Source organism: Sinohyriopsis cumingii, chromosome 17 (assembly GCF_028554795.1).
Source record: "Sinohyriopsis cumingii isolate HCF-2022 chromosome 17, ASM2855479v2, whole genome shotgun sequence".
In the NCBI taxonomy this organism is placed as follows: Eukaryota; Metazoa; Mollusca; class Bivalvia; order Unionida; family Unionidae; genus Sinohyriopsis; species Sinohyriopsis cumingii.
In genome coordinates, this window is record NC_142977.1 from 50,572,243 (window position 1) to 50,591,902 (window position 19,660).

A 19,660-nucleotide genomic window follows, 5' to 3' on the forward strand; every position below is an offset into this window, starting at 1 on the left:
AGACAGGTAAAAGTTGAGCCTCTTGACGGACCCACTTCTGTATAAAGGTGTGCACCATTTCCTTTAATTTCACCAGAATGAATTGGTGAAAAGATGTAGAGTCCCTGAGAGAGGGGGTGGTTCCTAAATCTGTAGTCTGTAACTCTCACTCACAGTGGAAAGAACTTGCCCATCATCTGTGATGCTTGACCAAGCCTCTGATAACAGGCCTTGACAAGCACCTACAGGGACATTTTGGAGAGGAATGCATAAGAGGGTTTGAGTCATTAGCACCGTCTCCACCCCACCCCTTCTTAGGAAAGAAAAGAGGGTTAGAAAATTTCCTCCCTCGTTCTCTTTGGTGTCCACACCTTAAACCCATCTGTTGAGGAGATTATAAACTGGGATTGGGTATTGGATGGAAGATAACTTGGTAATTGTTTTGAAGATAACACGGTAATTTTTTTGAAAATAGCATGGTAATTATTTTGAAGATAACACGGTAATTTCTTTCATTACTTATGTGAAGATATGGAATTGGTAATAAGATATTTTTAAAGCATTCATGTGGTGCCAAACAAAGGGTGTGGTGGCCAAGATGAGTCATGCATCTGATCATTTGAGGCAGCCTATAAGATTTAATTAAAATTATTGACAGGTAGTCTGTTTGAAAGTATATTGTTATAGTCATGGATAAGAATGGTACATAAATAGATGCAAAGTCTACATCTGTCTGTAATCTTCACACTGGAAATAATACCAATCTGTCAATACAAATAAAAGAGGAAATAAAACCAATCTGTCAATACAGATAAAAGAGGAAATAAAACCAATATGTCAATACAAATAAAAGAGTATCATCCTACCACCAACAGACCTTCTCAAGATGATAGACCATCAAGTTGATATTATATGGATAATGTATCACAATGTAGGCTGTGTAATGTTTGAGTGTGTGGGATTTGGATTTTTAACATAGCTTTAACAACTTTTAAGTCATATTGCTATGATGTCTGCAATGTTGCAGTTTATAGTGATGTCTAGCACTGAGGCATCATGCCGCAGACGTGTAGCATGATGTCCCACCCAATCACATTATCCTGACACCAGGCTGACCAGTCCTAATACTAACCTCTTAATGCTGAGTGCCAAGCAAGGCAGCTGTTAGTACCATTTTTATAAGTCTTTGGTATGACTCAGCCGGAGATCATTCCCGTGACCTCCCACATTTGTGGCGGACGCTCTAACCACTAGGCCACCGGAGCGGTCTGTCTGTCTTTCTGTATAATGTTAATCATATCAATACGTGACACAGTTGTATAATTTCACCCTATTCTTCACACAGCTCCTTCATTGTTGAATATAGCTATGCAAAACTGGACAAAGATAATCCCACATTCATTTTCATTTTTCAAACTGGCATAAAAAATACTGCATGTGCATTTTTTTCATGAAATACCAATTTTCATTATTTTGTAGTTGTAACAACCCATTAATTTCAATACCCAATGTAAAATGTTTATTTCTTCTACTCTAAGTATATACACAAACTTACCTCATGTAAGCACCTTTGAATGCCTATACTCATTCTTATGGAAGCGCCTTTTGATGCCTCTATATCCTTCTTATTATTTTGATACCTGCTGTAAACATCAGCCATTCTGAGCAGGTTTTCACTGTACCACCTTCGGGGATCCCACCCCCCATTAGATACTATTTTCATTGATGTGAAAGACCATTATGTCAGATCATGTGGTCGCTGTTTAAGATCTGGTCGTAAACTGCTATTCTCCGCTCTCCAAAATGGAGGCCACAAATTTTGTTCACTACTTTCTTGAGTTTGCACAGTTAGAATCACTACTATGAAAGATTCAATAACTTAAGTAAAGGCTCTGATACTAATGTAGGCAACAATTAGTTTTTATAAATTATCGAATTCAGACACAGACAAAGAACTCATAAATCTCGAGTATGACAAATGGCAGCTACGGTTGGTCATGCAGCTTCACTGGCTTAATGATGGTGAACGAGTTCTCTCAAGATTTTAAAGCACATAAAAATTATTTCGTAAAAAATAATTGTACAGCTATAACAATCAGATTTTACTCTTAAAACTTTCTATACATAATAGATGTGTACCAAAAATGTAAAGTGATTAAAACTGATGTTATATGTAACATATACTACACTGTTGTAACAGTTTACAGGCAGGCCTATGTGTATGGAGTCAAATAGGTAACAGGTGTTCTATTTATAGCTCTCTGCTCTGTGTAACTTTGGTATATGTATACTGAAGGGCTAAAAAGCCATGATACACTCTAAGAGGTAAAGTGTTAAGTACAGTGATCCCTTACTATATGAATGTAACAAGTCATAAAGGTATCCTGTGTTATAATGAGACTGCCTTAAAATGTGGTACATTATATGTAGTAATACTATTACATTATGTAATGACAGCCTTGACCATATCTCCCTTATAAACAAGACAGTGTTATAATGAGACTACTTTATACTGTGGTGCATTATACTTAGTAATACTATTACATTTAATGACAGCCTTGACCATATCTGCCTTATAAACAAGACAGTGTTATAATGAGACTACTTTATACTGTGGTGCATTATACTTAGTAATACTATTACATTATGTAATGACAGCCATGACTATATCTGCCTTATAAACAAGACAGTGTTATAATGCGAATACTTTATACTGCTGTACATTATACTTAGTAATTCTATTACATCATTTAATGACAGTTATGACCATATCTGCCTTATAAACAAGACAGTGTTATGAGACTACTTTATACTGCGGTGCATTATACTTAGTAATACTATTACATCATTTAATGACAGCCTTGACCATATCTGCCTTACAAACAAGACAGTGTTATAATGAGACTACTTTATACTGCAGTACATTATACTTAGTAATTCTATTACATCATTTAATGACAGCCATGACTATATCTGCCTTATAAACAAGACAGTGCTATAATGAGATTACTTTATACTGCAGTACATTATACTTAGTAATTCTATTACATCATTTAATGACAGTCTTGATCATATCTGCCTTATAAACAAGACAGTGTTATAATGAGACTACTTTACACTGGGATACATTACACATAGTACCATCATGTAATGACAGTCATGAACATACCTATAGTAAGATTCAATCATGGCATGGTACACCAAGGTTGCAATTTTTATTTACACATGTAATTTTACCTTTGGGCCCATTCAGAGAAGATGGAGGACTCCAAGACAAAAGGAGACTCTCATTTCCAACATGATGCACAACAAAATTTTGTGGAGGACCTGGGGCTGGAAGAAAAAGAAATGATGATGATGATGATAATGATGATGATGATGATGATGATGATAATGATGAATGCTTACTTATGTGTAATTTTATTCCAAAAATGAATTAAATATTTTTCATATAACACAAACATGTTAATATTTTGTTTTCTTAACTAAAGAAGCAATTTAATATTTTTTTGCAAAATCAAACACTTATTGTGGTATGTGAGATTCTCAAATTTTCTTCAAGATTTTATCTCATGGAGTGAAACAGCTTAAGTATTTGAAGGTGAAGATTGTCAAAAGTATTTATGACAGTATCCGAGTTATAATGTGTAATAGAAAATAATAGAATTCAATAAAAAAGCAAACTATGTTCCTGCTTTCTACATCATGGATTCTTGCAGAGTGCCATTTAAATGAAGTATATTAAGAAACAAAAAAAGAGAGCTGCTTTCATGGCTTGCCATGCCAAATCCCCATGACTTTTATTATAAATTTCACCTCCTACTCCAATGTAAACTCCGACCATATCCCCTATAAACATCAATCCTGTCCCATATAAACATCACCCTGTCCCCTATAAACCTTGACCATGTGCCCTATAAACACTGACACTGTCCCATATAAACATCAACCCATCCCCTATAAACACTGACTGAGTCCCCTATAAATATCAATGTTGTCCCATATAAACACTGACCCTGTCCCCTACAAACACTGACACTGTCCCATATAAACATCACCCTGTCCCCTATAAACATTGACCACGTGCCCTATAAACACTGATACTGTCCCATATAAACATCAACCCATCCCCTATAAACACTGACTGAGTCCCCTATAAATATCAATGTTGTCCCATATAAACACTGACCCTGTCCCCTATAAACATTGACACTGTCCCATATAAACAACCACCATGTCCCCTATATTATATGTTCTCATGCTGTTAGTATGTTTTAAGTTTGGGAAAAAAATATTCAGAAAGTTTGTTCTAACTGTAATTATTTTTATATCTGACCCCTCATTTCATAACCCAAGGAGACGATCTAGTTTTACAGACAGATGGACAGACAGACTGGTGGACAGACAGGTGATATAATATCCACTGGTAATTAAATAATTAAATACTCTATTCTTTTGATTTTTTATATTTATTTATACATTTATGCAACTGAAGATGGCCAATATCTACTGCATTTTCAATAGCTGGATCAATTCAATGGTTATCATGGAATAACTTTTGGTTTATTAATTATCAATAAAATCTGACATTGTCTGACATCTGGAATGATTAACATAAAACCCAGTTAACATAAAATTAGCTACTGATATCAGTAAAATGGTATTTTTGTTGTTGGGACTTGATTAGTGAAAGAATGAATAAGCAAACACAACAAATTTTCTAAGCTTAACTCCTCCACTAAACTACAAATATGGATACAATCTGCCTGCTGGCTTATTTGATAACTGAATTTCATTTGCGTACCATCCTCCAGAGTGAGAACAAAATCTGTTGCTGAGCTGTTGCTGCCTCTTCCAAGGGCATTCCTAGCACAAATCTGAAACTGATATGCTGTAAATGGATTCAATTCATGTACAGTAGTGGTCACTTCAGTCCTCAACAAGCTGACCTCTGTCCAGTCCTCTCTGGTCACTGGACGATACTGAATGACATAGCCAAGGAGTTCTAGTCCACCTGATATCTGGGGTGGTAACCATTTCAAATCAACTGACCTTGTAGTAACGTTGCTTACAACTGGTGTCTCCATATCCCCAGGTACTGAAAATACATGAACAAACACCGTTACCAGGTACTGAAAATACATGAACAAACACTGCTACTGCTATTACAACAAATTAAGCTCTAAATATCAGAATAGTATCTCTCCATTTAAGAGGTATGTTGACAGCAATAAATTAAAAAAGTAAAAAGTAAAATTTTTACTGAGTCCAGCAAATATCACAAGCAAATGCCAGGGACAAGTGAAATTCTTTGTCAGGCTAGTGAAACTGTCTCAGAGGTTTGTCTAAGTTTTAGTTACTATAAACAAAAAATCACACAACTGCTGTGTGTACAAAATTGCTCACAAATAAATCAGTTGCATTTATAACTTAACGTGAGTAAATGTGTTTTTATTGTTGAAGTTATCAGAGGCATGTCTATGGCTACATGCATGCTGTATACTGTCATCATTTTTCTGAGATGTTAAAAACATGATATTCAAATCCTGATCTATAATTTACTTATCTTAAAAAAGTGTATTTTCATGACAATAGTCACTATCTGTACTTTCTGTGTTACATAAATCCATGGATATAGGTACATTGTGCAGGACAAGTGACTATTTTATAAGTAACTCGTCTTGGACAAGTGGATCCAAAATACATTTGCTCAGCTCTGTTTTCCTAACAGATATGACAGAATATCTACTGAATATAATTTTTTTTTCCTCAGCTATAACTTAGTGTAAAGGCCATAGGTCAAGGCAAAATATGTATATGTGTCAACTGTAACCTAGTGTAAAGGCCATAGGTCAAGGCAAAAAATGTATATGTGTCAACTTAACCTAGTGTAAAGGCCATAAGTCAAGGTAAAAAATGTGTACATTTGTCAGCTGTAAACTAGTGTAAAGGCCAAAGGTCAAGGCAAAATATGTATGCATCAGCTATAACCTAGTGTAAAGGCCATAAGTCAAGGCAAAAATATACATGTGCCAACTTCAAAAGCAGGATAAACTATTTTATTTACTGTGACTGAATGGTATACACTTTCTGATTAATATCTGGGATATCTTCAATAGCAACCATTATCAAACTAACTGTACCTTTTTATACATAATAAAGAATACAGTTTCAACATATTTCTCTCATTTCCTTGGTATGTTACAGCTCTCTCATTATAATGCAGTAGTTGGTCCATAACCACTGACTGCATTACATACCGAAATTTAATATTTTAAAAATAGCATAATATATGGAACCATGGTAAATTGGAAATAATAAAATGGGCTAAATAACTGTGATTGAAATTAAAATAAAAGAACTCTAAGCTTCATCTTTTTTTAAAACTCATATTTTTATACACTGGTATGATTCAGGTATTATATCCAGAATCACATTATAACAAGGTGCATTAAAATAAGGAACAACAGAATTGCCAATAAAATGCTGAAACATCTATGATCCTATCAGGACACACTTTTTTCCTTATTTAAATGTACTTACTGCTAAAATTTGCTGCATCATATCCATATATGTTTTCAGCCCTGCAAGTGTATTGTTGCTGCTGGATTGAATCAAGAACAATAATTAGAGTTTGTCCTTCCACCAAATGACCTTGAAGGTCAGAAGTCACCAGGTGACCTCCAGCATAATAATTCAAGGTTGGATATGGAAGGCCCATTATGATACATGTAATTGATACAATCTTTTCTGTTCTGTTGCTCTGAATAGTCCTTATAACAGGGAAACCTGAAGAATAATACATAAAGGCATAAGAGTTTTTTCTTGAACACACCATATGGAATATAACTATAAGAAAGAATGTAAGGTACACTTGCTCAATGGGTGAGCAAAGAGTTACAATTATTTAAAAGAATCATTACAAATCAAATAATTACTTTAACATGCATCTGTCAAGTAGATTAGTCACATTTAATATTTTTTAAAAGGGAAATAACTCCTTTAGACTTAGTTAAAGTAAAAGAACAACAACAACCAGTTTTGCATCAATGGCTAACCTTGGTAAATGCCCATGCTTTTTTTTTATAGCCCCACCCAAACCCCATAACCCCAACAGTGACCTAGAGGTAAGAACCATAAATTTGTTATCTATGTCTTCCAAATACAAATGAATTTGCAAGTTTAAGTATTTGAATATGTTGCTCTATTTCATAATGTTGTAAATTTTGACCTTGGCCTGCTCCCATAAGAGACATTAAAAAAATAACACCTCTCTTGCACATGGATACTCTATACATAAAATAATTATCAAGTTTCACTAATTTCCATGTTGAGTTAAGGATGATGTATAGTAATGGGAAGACAGACAGATGTAAGGTATCACAGTATCCCCCAATGTTAAAGTGATGGGACAACAACAACAAGGTAATAATAATAATAATAATAACAATAATAATAATAATAATAATAATAATAACAATAACAATAATAACAATAATAATAATAATTTTAAAAAATGTCAAATGCAACATTTTCACATTATAAAGAGAAATGATTTATTGCATCCTCATGTACAACATTTTTCACTCTTAAATGTACACTAAAAATAAGTTGTCTGTCAATGGAAATGTAAGGAATGGTATCAAAATGTATGATTTTCTTTCCATTACTGTAACTATATCCCAAAGTAGCTTTAATTATGAAAATATTTCCTGTCTTTTATTCCAAAGCAATACCAAATGAATACACTATTTACAAACAATTCAATGATAACTCTTAGAATGATAAAGTTTAATAAATTTCCACCAGCAGTTTAGGAGATGTTGTGAAGAGCAAACAGACAAATAGACTGAATGATAGAGAGACAGAAGGATGGAGGATAACACAATATCCCCAACAGTTTAAAAATTCAAATATGTGGATAACAAGAACTTTTGCATAACCCAATTTAGTTTAAGTCAAATTAAAATAGAGTTATTGTGCAGACATAAAAGTGAACTTGTGTGACAACCAGTCAAATTAAACAGAGTTATTGTGCAGAAATAAAAGTGAAATGGACTGACAACCAGTCAAATTAAACAGAGTTATTGTGCAGAAATAAAAGTGAACTGGCCTGACAACCAGTCAAATTAAACAGAGTTATTGATGCAGAAATAAAAGTGAACTGGCCTGACAACCAGTCAAATTAAACAGAATTATTGTGCAAAACAAAAGTGAACTGGCCTGACAACCTGCAGCTACAGCTCTGCTAAATAATAATACATAAGGTTGATAATCAAACATGGTCATGGTCCTATCAATATTAAACCCTCTTGTGAACGGAGTCAAAACCCAATTTTGAACGAATGAATTATTGTGCAGAAATAAATATAGGTGGGTCTGACAATCAAGGACTATGATTCCACTATATGTTGCAGAATGCTATCAATCAAACTAAATCAAAGTCTCATCAATATTATCCCACCTCACAAAATTTTGTTGAAATAAAATGGCAATTAAGTCACTTTCCGTGCAGAAGCAAAAGAAGGTAGATCTGAAAATCAAGGGTTATAACTGCACTGATGGTTGAGGCAGAACATGGACAATTCAACTCTGCTAAAGTCTCTTTGCTATGAAATAGCATAGCAAATTTGGTTTAAATGCATTTGTAATTAAGGGCTTATTGTGAGTCTGACAATCAGGGATTATACCTTTGACAAATGATGACAAAATGCTGATAACCAAATTCACTAGACCAGACTGTCAATCAAGCTCTCCATGGTGCCTGTAACAATGTAATGCCTAATCTTCATGGGATAGCATGGTTCAAGTTCATAAAGTTCTCCCTTTTGATGAATGACTGTCTTTTTCACAGCAAGAGGAGAGGTGGCAAAAAAAATGGGACAATAAACTAACAATGATAAAACAAAATGTAACCAATTTACTGGAATCTGCAACAACACATATATTTTAAAAGGGCCAGCTGTATAGTCAGGGACCATGGTAACAGCATGTTGTTTTGAATACCCTGTTACAGCTTGTTATGAGCTTCATTTTATGATATGAAATTAATCAGCATAACCCATAACAAACCATATTAGGCACATCAATGTCCTAAAGAAAGTGTTCACTTGATAAGCTGCATCAACATGTGTTCAACGGTTACTGAGCAATGTTGGTTGCAATACATTGGTACAGTAAAACCTGTCTTGAAAGACCACTGCTATGTGAGACCACCTGTCTTGAGAGACCACACTCTCAATCCACAAATTTACTGATTATATGGCATTGTGACCTGTTATGATGGACCACCTGTCTTGAGAGGCCATATTTTTGGCAATAGGTGTGGTGTTTCAAGAGAAGTTCTACTGTATTTTAAAAATCCAACATTTATTAAAACTGGATTATATATAACTCAGCCAAAGACAGAGTTTCAAAGATAGTATTTTGATGTTCATGGGCTGAGAGTTATGTTATGCTGTTTCCATGCAGTGTGAATGAACTTGAAAAAGATATTACTATAGGGCTCACGTACCTATGAGGGCCGTAAAAGTACAAAGATCTGAATATGGGTGAAATATAACAACATACATCGAATAAATATTTCCTGCTTGTGCAGAAAATTTTGGTGCAAACCACCTTACCTTGAACAGTAACATATGCGGAAGCTGTAGCATTTCCTATATCATTGGTTGCAACACACTGATACCACCCCTGGTCTTCTGAAGTTGCTGACTGAAATATAAAACAGCATATAATGTTGTGTTAAAAAAATACTATAGTATTTTAAAATTACTTTTTGTGCTGGTTAAATTCACTATTGACACCGAAAAAGAACCATATTTCATGTACCACACTTACTGTAATAGATGCACTCCCATCTTTGGTAAAAACTTGCTTAAAAATGATCCTTTTCTAAACAGAGATGTTATTTTGGCTCATATTTTAGAAATTTAATCTCTTACAACTTCATTCATAATTTAAAAAGCAAAATGTAAAGACAAACAATTGGGGGTTATTTAATCATTTGTATCTATACATATATGCCAAGTTTCAATGTTATTAAGATGCTATGAGTATTGCTTCTAATTTTGCAACTTTGGTCTGAGTTCAATTTTTGCACTCAGCTGCATGACTATGAGGCTTGGTGTTATATCACAACTATAAGACCTAGTGCTATATCACAACTACAAGGCCTGGTGTTAGATCACAACTACAAGGCCTAGTGCTATATTGCAACTACAAGGCCAGGTGTTATATCACAACTACATGGCCTGGTGTTAGATCACAGCTACAAGGCCTGGTGTTAGATCACAACTACAAGGCCTGGTGCTATATCACAACTAGAAGGCCTGATGTTATATCACACAAGGAAGAAAGATCAGGATCTATATTGTTCACTTGACATCATAACAAGTAGCTGAGAATTTTAATTATATTGATTCTTTGTATGATGGCGGATCCAGGCCTATGAAAAATGCAACTGGGCACACATTATGATCAGCAAATATGGAAACACAGAGATATCAACTTAATATGAATTCTAATTTTGTAGTCTATGTTGGAAAATTCTTGTAGTCTATTACTTGTAAGACACAAATTAATGTTTTTATCCATGGTTTTTAGTATTTCAGATATGTCAGCAAAGCTTTCTCTTTTCAGTCATATTGGTAAATACAGAATGCTTTCCCTTGAAAATCTGAAAATCTTTTTTTTCTACTTGACAAATTTAATAACTTCTCGTCATAGTTCTTTTTCCATGAGTAATTTAGAATTTTAATCTCTATACAAATTACAATTAATTAACCCAGTGTAAAGCAAAGGAAAATTCCAAGTTTAATTTTGGATTCAAAATGTTTCTGATAAGGCCAAGAACCAGAGGTTGCAATCCCAATTGAAGGAATAAAAAATATTCTCTAGATTTAGCTCATGAAATTAAAGTCCAGACTTTCTGTGGAGATTTTCAAAAGTGTGAAAATTTCTGCATACATCATTATTGTTCGTGGTCAGGGAAAATGCCTAGCCCTGTACCCTACCTTAATAACCAAACTCCCATCATCCATCATGGAGATCCCCTTATTGGTGTCAGAAGTGGGATCTGTCCATATTTTGCCCAATTCAGTGACAGTCAGTTTGAGCCAAGTTATTCTGGGAGTTTGGACTGCTTTGGCCCTGCAAAACAGTTGGACTGTCTGACTGATGTTTACTGTAGTATTGGAGGGCCGTACAATAAATACTGGTCTATCTGTAATTTAAAGAGAACAACCAATAATTGCATGTCAGCTTACTATGATATCACAACAACAACAACAACAATAATAATAATAATAATATAAGCAATAATAATAATAATAATAATAACTCTGATTTGGATTTTATCAGGATATGACATACACCTCTTAAACAATTCTAAAGCAAATGTTTAATATGTCTTGCTCTCTGATAATCCAATTAAAAACAATGAGATAGCTGAATTAATTTTTTTCTTCCTGAATGAAACAAAATGAACTGCTATTAGTCACAAGGAATGAGCACACCATTCAAGTTCGGGGATGAGTACATAAGTATTTTTTCCACCAATAACAATGTTGAAATGCTCTTCTCACCTTGAGTCTTGATGAAAGCCAAGTCTGAATTACTCTGAGTCTCTATGACAGCAGAGTCCAGTTTACCTCAAGCTGAGTCTGATTTACTTTGAGTCTCTATGACAGCCAAGTCCAAGTTACCTTGAGTCTCTATGACAGCTGACTCCAATTTGCCTTGAGTTTCTTTGACAGAATCCAATTTACCCCAAGCCTCTATGACAGGTGAGTCTACTGATCTTGAGTCTCAATGACAGCAGAGTCCAATTTACCTTGAGTCTCTATGACAGCTGAATCAAAATTTACGTTAAGTGTCTATGACAGGTGACTCCAATTTGCCTCGAGTTTCTTTGACAGAATCCAATTTACCCCAAGCCTCTATGATGACAGGTGAGTCTGATTTACCTTGAGACTCCATGACAGTCGAGTCCAATTTACATTTGGTCTCTAAAAGCTGAGACTGATTTACTGGAGTCTCTGTGACAGCTGAGACTGATTTACCTTGAGTCTTGATGACAGCTTAGTCTGATTTAGCTCAAGTCTCTATGAAAGCTGAGACTGATTTACCTTGAATCTCTATGACAACTAAGTATGATTTACCCTGAGTCTGTATGAAAGCTGAGACTAATTTACCTTGAATCTCTATGAAAACTGAGTATGATTTACCCTGAGTCTGTATGAAATGTGAGACTAATTTACCTTGAATCTCTGTGACAACTGAGTATGATTTACCTTGCATTTGTATGAGATTGTATGAAAGCTGAGACTGATTTACCTTGAATCTCTATGACAAATGAGTATGATTTACCCTAAGTCTGTATGAAAGCTGAGACTGATTTACTGGAGTCTTGATGACAGCTTAGTATGATTTACCTTGAGTTTGTATGAGTCTGTATGAAAAGTGAGACTGATTTACCTTGAATCTCTATGACAACTGAGTCAGATTTACCTCATTTGTATGAAAGCTGAGGCTGATTTACTGGAGTCTCTGTGACAGCTGAGACTGATTTACCTTGAGTCTTGATGACAGCTTAATCTGATTTACCTCAAGTCTCTATGAAAGCTGAGACTAATTTACCTTAAATCTCTATGACAACAGAGTATGATTTACCCTGAGTCTGTATGAAAGCTGAGACTAATTTACCTTGAATGTCCATGACAACTGAGTATGATTTACCTTGAGTTTGTATGAGTCTGTATGAAAGCTGAGACTGATTTACCTTGAATCTCTATGACAACTGAGTATGATTTACCTTGATTTTGTATGAAAGCTGAGACTGATTTACCTTGAATCTCTATGACAACTAAGTATGATTTACCTTGAGTTTGTATGAAAGCTGAGACTAATTTACCTTAAATCTCTATGACAAATGAGTATGATTTACCCTGAGTCTGTATGAAAGCTGAGACTGATTTACTGGAGTCTTGATGACAGCTTAGTCTGATTTACCTTGAGTTTGTATGAGTCTGTATGAAAGCTGAGACTGATTTACCTTGAATCTCTATGACAACTGAGTCAGATTTACCTTGTTTGTATGAAAGCTGAGGCTGATTTACTGGAGACTCTGTGACAGGTGAGACTGATTTACCTTGAGTCTTGATGACAGCTAAGTCTGATTTACCTTGAATCTTTATGCAAGCTGAGACTAATTTACCTCAAATCTTTATGAAAGCTGAGACTGATTTACCTTGAATCTCTATGACAGCTGCGACTGATTTACCTTGTGTCTGTATGAAAGCTGAGACTGGTTTACCTTGAATCTCTATGACAGCTACGACTGATTTACCTTGAGTTTGTATGAAAGCTGAGACTGACTTCGATCCTCCTACATTATGAGCTTCGCATACATACTCTCCCAGCTGACTGCTCTGGATGGACACTATCACAAGGGTGTAGTTGTAGAACAATCTCATATTGCTTTCTGTAAAATTCAACATTAGTGATCGATTCATTTATTCATTTTAATTGCACATCATTCACAAAAACGTTTTTGTGGTGAGGAATTGGAAGAAAAGTGCCTTGCTTAGAAGCACAAGGGCAGGCAACCAAGACTGGTTTGGGCAGGATTTGAACGAAGAAACCACTAATCAAGAGTCCCATATATCAACCACTGAGACGTGGTAATATCCCAAATTCTAAGTTTTAAACAATTATAGCCACATAAATCAATGAAGCTTATCTCAATAAAACCTCAATAAGGAGTTCAGGTACAGTAGTCCCCCTCTTGAACGGCTCCCCCTGACCAGAGGCCACCTGCTCCTTATGGCCATAATCCATTGGCACCGACAAGTTTTTGTTCAAAAGTACCCCTCACAAAGGCCACCCGGCTAATGCAACCAGCGGTCAGCATATTAGTGCAATAATATAAAATGTACCCCTCACAAGCAGCCACATTTTATTTTAATATGTATCCAGAACCAGTATTTTATTCATAACGTGTGTTAAGTAATCCGATTTCTGTTTCCCAATGTCAGGTTTTCGTTATTGAAAGAAGTGTTGACTAAAGTACATGTACCACTAAGGTTAATATTATATCATTTACGCCTCATGAGAAGCCACATTTATTCTATAAAGCCGAGAAAGACTCAAATTTTAATCCATACAAAAGGGTAAATATGTGTAATCTAATTAGCCTTACTGCTGTGTTATCATAAGATGTCCAGTTTAGTCACTCTGATAATTGTTAAGATTACAATTACTGAACAGTAGTAACAGCTGAGAAGTGGCATTATCGATGTACAATACACAAGTCAGCAGGAAAATGGTTTGATAGCCTTTATGGCTTCCCTTAGTAAGATGTTGAGCTTGTTCACTTTGATAATTAGTGGCTATTACTACTGACAATAATTGTCAAAATTACAAATCCTAACAGCCACGAGGTCAAATCTGCGTGATGTTAATGGTACATATCAAAGTCGTTTTGGCTTCTCTCACTTAGTGTAAAGAAATGTATAAAATCAATAGGGTACCAGACTGCGACTAACGAATCACGTGACAAGATCACTTCCTTTAAAAACACATGCCAATTTGTTTAGATGCATAAATAATTGTTTTATCAGTATTGTAGTTGGCAACATGAATAACTTACTGCAAAAAGATCAACATGTCATCGAGGAAAAGAAAGAAAATCTCAGTTTAGAAGAGAAAGTGAAAGTAATTCAACTGACCGAGAGGTGAGGGGTGTTGAGGATCCTTGCAGAAAACTAATGTCGGAAAGACTAAGATAAACAATATCGTAAAAGATAAGGAAACAATTCTGTAGAAGTGGGAAGGTGAAATGGACAGATAAAGGAAGATTGTTTGAGCCAGGAGATGTTTGTATCCTGATTTGAATGACAAGAAAATGCAACAATTTTGTCAGCTGAATTGGGATATGATGACTTTATTGCAAGTAACGGATGGTTGCACAGATTTCAAGTGCAACACAATATTAAGTGTTCTGTCCTTATTGGAGAATCAGCTGATGTTAATAATGAAGTTGTCAAAGATTGGAACAAAAGACTAAACAATATATGCAGGGGATATGACAGCAAGGATATTTTTAATTGTGACGAGACTGGTTTGTTTTTTAGACTTACCAACAAAGTGACAGATGATGTAATCTGTAACATAATTATAAAGACAGTTTTGAAACTATATCAATGGTTATTCATAGCATTCTTTTGAAAATGATGAAACAGTTTGTTTTACATTTATTTCACAACATGCATGTGATTTTTTAATGAAAATATTAAATGTTTTAGAATTAAATGTACTTGTGTGACTTTCTTCATATGTATTTACTATTTGCATTTGTCATCCCCCTCTATAAAGGCCACCCTCATTATAAGGCCACTTCCCTGCTGCAGTAGGGGTGGCCTTATAAGAGGGGGACTACTGTACTGCATTTTGAACCCATAATCAAAGCATTGCTGGAAAAACTTTAACCCAAACCAAAAACTGTTTCCTCAGCTACTCTTGTTGCCAAAAAGTAACAGCTTGTTTCTCTTCTCATGAAAGCCAAGTGAATAAAAATAGTTGTCAAACTGGAACGACGTGAAAGACAGCTTTTCTATGGCCAGATGTTGCCTGCATGTACGATCAGAAATGCAAAACAACATCATCATGCAGTGTCATATAGATCAGTATTCGATCTGAAAATTGGAATAAATAAATAAATGTGTATTTGTGTAATCATATATTGCCATCATGATGTATCATGGGTTGATCGAGTGCAACAAAGATATGATCAAAAATTATTTATTGGTGATATACAGATTTGATATATATTCCATGCATGCTCTGTCCATTGTAAAATCCTTTCATATTCACTGAATATTGGAAAAAGTATTAATTGGTGATATTGTACTGACTAGATATACATTCCATCCACTCTCAGCCAAAGTAAATTCATTTCATTTGCACCATAATATAGAGCACTAATACAGAATCACACGATTACAGTAATCAGCTATATCAACTGACACATATCTGTCAGATATAAATAGCAACAGCCTACATGCAAAGTTCAGAGGGGAAAGAAACTGAAACTGAGATGTGACCTTGATCTTGATAATAGATCAGCACTTGTCTTTAGTGTGTTCTAAAGAGAATGACCTGTTAGCAATATGGCAACAATATAAGTATTGGTTAAAAAATTCTCAAGATGTCTGGAATCTTTTTGGATTGAAAAAAAATGAAAAAGAGTTCATAAGGATAAATAGATGACCACTTGAATGTCAGGTCTGGCTACAAAGAAACTGATTAATAAATACCACATATCAAGTGGCCATTTTAAACAGGTACTACAATGAATGTTACAGTCCTATTTAACTACTAACAACACAAATTTGCACAAGTCTCAACCAGTCTGATCGACAGAAGCAAACACACCTGCAACAAGCAGCTATCACTGAGGGCACTATTGGTTTCATTACAATAAACTTTCAACCTCACACAGTCATGAAAGGGGCAGAATTTCGTTATTTGATTGCAAAAATTGGCGAGAGACATAAAGTCCCAAGTACAATGGTGGGCAACTGCAGCTTTCCCTTGAATACAAGCATATTAAGTCACTGTGACTGTAATTAAATTTATTACATAATGATGTTACCTATCAGGAGATAACTCCTGTCTTTCTCCCACCTCTGGACTGGTGTTGGATCCCCAACTGCCAGACAATCTAGCTGGACTGTGTCCCCTAAATTCACTACCTGGCTCACTGGAACCAACACAAAATTGGGCAACACTGGAAAAGACAATCAAAAACAGCCAACTAGCCTGTGTTTTCCTGGAGAATAGTTGATTAACTAAATCAGAAAGGTATTTGCTTCATGTAAAGTTGCCTGTCAAGTAAGATTTTCTCTCGAAAAGAGTCCTTAGTTGACAGATACCTTTAATATTTAGAATCAATCCCAACAGAGAACAGAAATCTATTTCTTAACATACCTTTAATACTTAGAATCAATCCCAACAGAGAAGAGAAATCTATTTCTTAACACAGACCTTTGTAAGAAACAGAATGACAAATTGAGTCAAATTTCCCTAAAGGAAGCACTGTAAGACTAAAATATTCTGGATTTGTTTTTTTATAGAGGCGGCTGGTATAGAGAGATTGGATTACTGTATATACTCAAGTATAAGTCGGGTCCAATTGCAAAATGTATAGACCCTTGTCTGCTATTGAATAATGTGCTGACAGATCATGGTCTGTGTTGTTTGTTCTGCTGATTACTAAAAACAAACTGCATAGAGTCAGATCTACTGGCACATAATGTGATGGTAAAATTGCAATTGGATCTTACTCCCATGCAAATATATATAATAGTATTAGAAAGGCCTTATTGGAACCATGATGCATACTTGCCTTAACACGTGTCGTGCAAGTATATACGATAGTATTAAAAAGGCCTTATTGGGATCATGATGCATACTTGCCTGAACACATGTCATGCAAGTATATACGATAGTATTAAAAAGGCCTTATTGGGACCATAATGCATACCTGCCATAACACACGTCATGATAACATCATGATGTTTTTGCTCCCAAACTCCATGATGCAGTCGTGTTTTGAAAAACACAATTTTCAGTGATCTTTAAAAAAAATGACACTTCAATATATGAACATAGCATGTAAACAGTCCTGTTTAGAGCTCATATAAAGCTATCCTTGGGTCAGTTTATACAGCTAACTGTTATAAGGGCAAGGTGGTTAGTTATAAACAATCACCATTTCATGTATTGATTAATTGGCTGACAATAGCTAGCGTGATGTGTGAAGTCTTTGAAGACTGCTGTTGGGGATCCCATTGTGCTAGTCTGCTAAGGTAAAGTTCACAAACTGGAACCACACCATTTGTTTTAATTTACTGAAATAAGAGAGATACTAGATTCATGTCAAAGAACAAAAGTTATTATATGCTCATTTTTTCTCCGTTAACTTTGCATTGTCAGAATCATTCAATATTTTGCGATACTGAACTCACGTGCAACTTCATATTGCACTCATAAAGGAACTGCTTTCTATTGAAAACAAAATATGGATGCAGATGCTAGCAATTTTGATTTGCAAACAAATCATGTACACTTGTGTAGTAGGTGCTTTACATTGTGGTTGATTAAATTTGTTTCTGAATGAAGTAAAACAAATGTTTCATTGACTGCCACATACCAGCTGCTTTGGCACATTCCGCGTTAACTTTTTTGATACGATGTTTCGGACTTAGGCTAGCTATACAGTAGATGCCAGAAAGGGTCCTTACAAGATATAAACTGTCTTCTTTAGCTGGTGATAAGAATGGCAAAAAATACACTTACAGTTTTACATCTTGAATTTCCTCGAAATGTACTTTCTTAGTTCTGCAAATCTGAATTACATTAGCCATGTCATAGGTTCTCAATCTTGATTACACATTTCGAAATTGTACTGTAATTTCGATGATAAGTGCAATTATATCCTCCTTACTGCACTCAAAATCAAATAAACATTACATTCCATTGTGTCTTTCTGATAATGCAATTGAAAGACTTCATATTTTTCTCACATTATAATTTCAAACATTCAATGACAGAAACAGAAACACATTTGCAAATGTCAACACACATTCCCCTCGCTTCTTCAAGCCGATGTATTTCATGTGGAATTGTTACATATAAATCCAGTCTATAATCATGAAATTTTGTAGAATCGACAAAAATACCAAAATCTACTTTCCAGATAGCTTTCGTGTTATTTTGTTTTTCATCCAGCACTTTTTGTAGTGCGCTTGTTTGGATTGACCTATCATTTTATTAACTTTATTTCTCCAGCCCAAGTATCTAAAACATCATCAATATCTTCAAAGATTTGGACTGTATTTCATGGAATCTGTTTCAGATCTTCTAGGAATTTAACAGTATGAAATTTTTGAAAAGATGTATAAGTAATGGATTTATGGATATTATTTTTTGTTGATGTGCCATTGACTTTACATGTTAGAAAAATTGCAAACTGGTCACTTATACCAATCTTTGGAACCATTACTTCCAAAACATTTTCTTTTGTATTGGTATAAATATGATCTATAAGTGTTTTAGAGGTAGATGTTATGCTGGTGGGTTCATTTACTAGTTGCTCCATACCTAACAAAGCAATAAAATTCATCCAATTCCCTTTTATTTGATCATTGAGAAGGTCTCTATTTATATCACATAGAATGTAAAATTCTTTCTCTTCATCTGAAATTTTATCTACTTGAAATTCAAAATATTCACACCAATTAGTATGTGATGATGGGGGTCTCTACACAAAACATACTAAATAGGGCTTAGCTTTTTCGGGAGTGATCTGTAGCTAAATGGATTCTGTTTCCTGTATTTCTAGGTCTTCCCCTCTTTTACAAATAGTACCAGTTCTAATGTACACAAGGAGCCCAACACCGCCTGCTTTCCTGTCCTTTCAATAAGGTTTGTCACAGCCATTGATATACAAGAAATTTTCATCCTGATTTTCTGTTAACGTTGTTTCTGAGAGTCCAAATAAATGGATATTTGGAGAGGTTAGCAGTAACTTTACTTGATCAATCTTTCCACGAAAACCCTGAATATTTAAATGACCTATGTGTAAACCTTTGCTGGAAACTTCTAAATTCATGAGATT

The 19,660-nt window shown here is 34.8% G+C and overlaps 1 protein-coding gene across 3 annotated transcripts in view; it reads right to left on the minus strand.

The window, feature by feature from the left end:
* LOC149778679 (roundabout homolog 1-like) overlaps window positions 1-19,660 on the minus strand; it is a 59,854-nt gene that overhangs the window by 23,504 nt on the left and 16,690 nt on the right. For all 3 annotated transcript variants that reach the window (XM_089939487.1, XM_089939488.1, XM_089939489.1), the window contains exons 4-10: window positions 16,634-16,768; window positions 13,328-13,462; window positions 10,995-11,203; window positions 9,603-9,693; window positions 6,523-6,768; window positions 4,784-5,077; window positions 3,217-3,312 (exon numbers count right to left, since the gene is read on the minus strand). In XM_089939487.1, coding sequence (XP_089795613.1) covers window positions 3,217-3,312; window positions 4,784-5,077; window positions 6,523-6,768; window positions 9,603-9,693; window positions 10,995-11,203; window positions 13,328-13,462; window positions 16,634-16,768 — 1,206 coding nt within the window. The remainder of the gene's footprint in view (window positions 1-3,216; window positions 3,313-4,783; window positions 5,078-6,522; window positions 6,769-9,602; window positions 9,694-10,994; window positions 11,204-13,327; window positions 13,463-16,633; window positions 16,769-19,660) is intronic.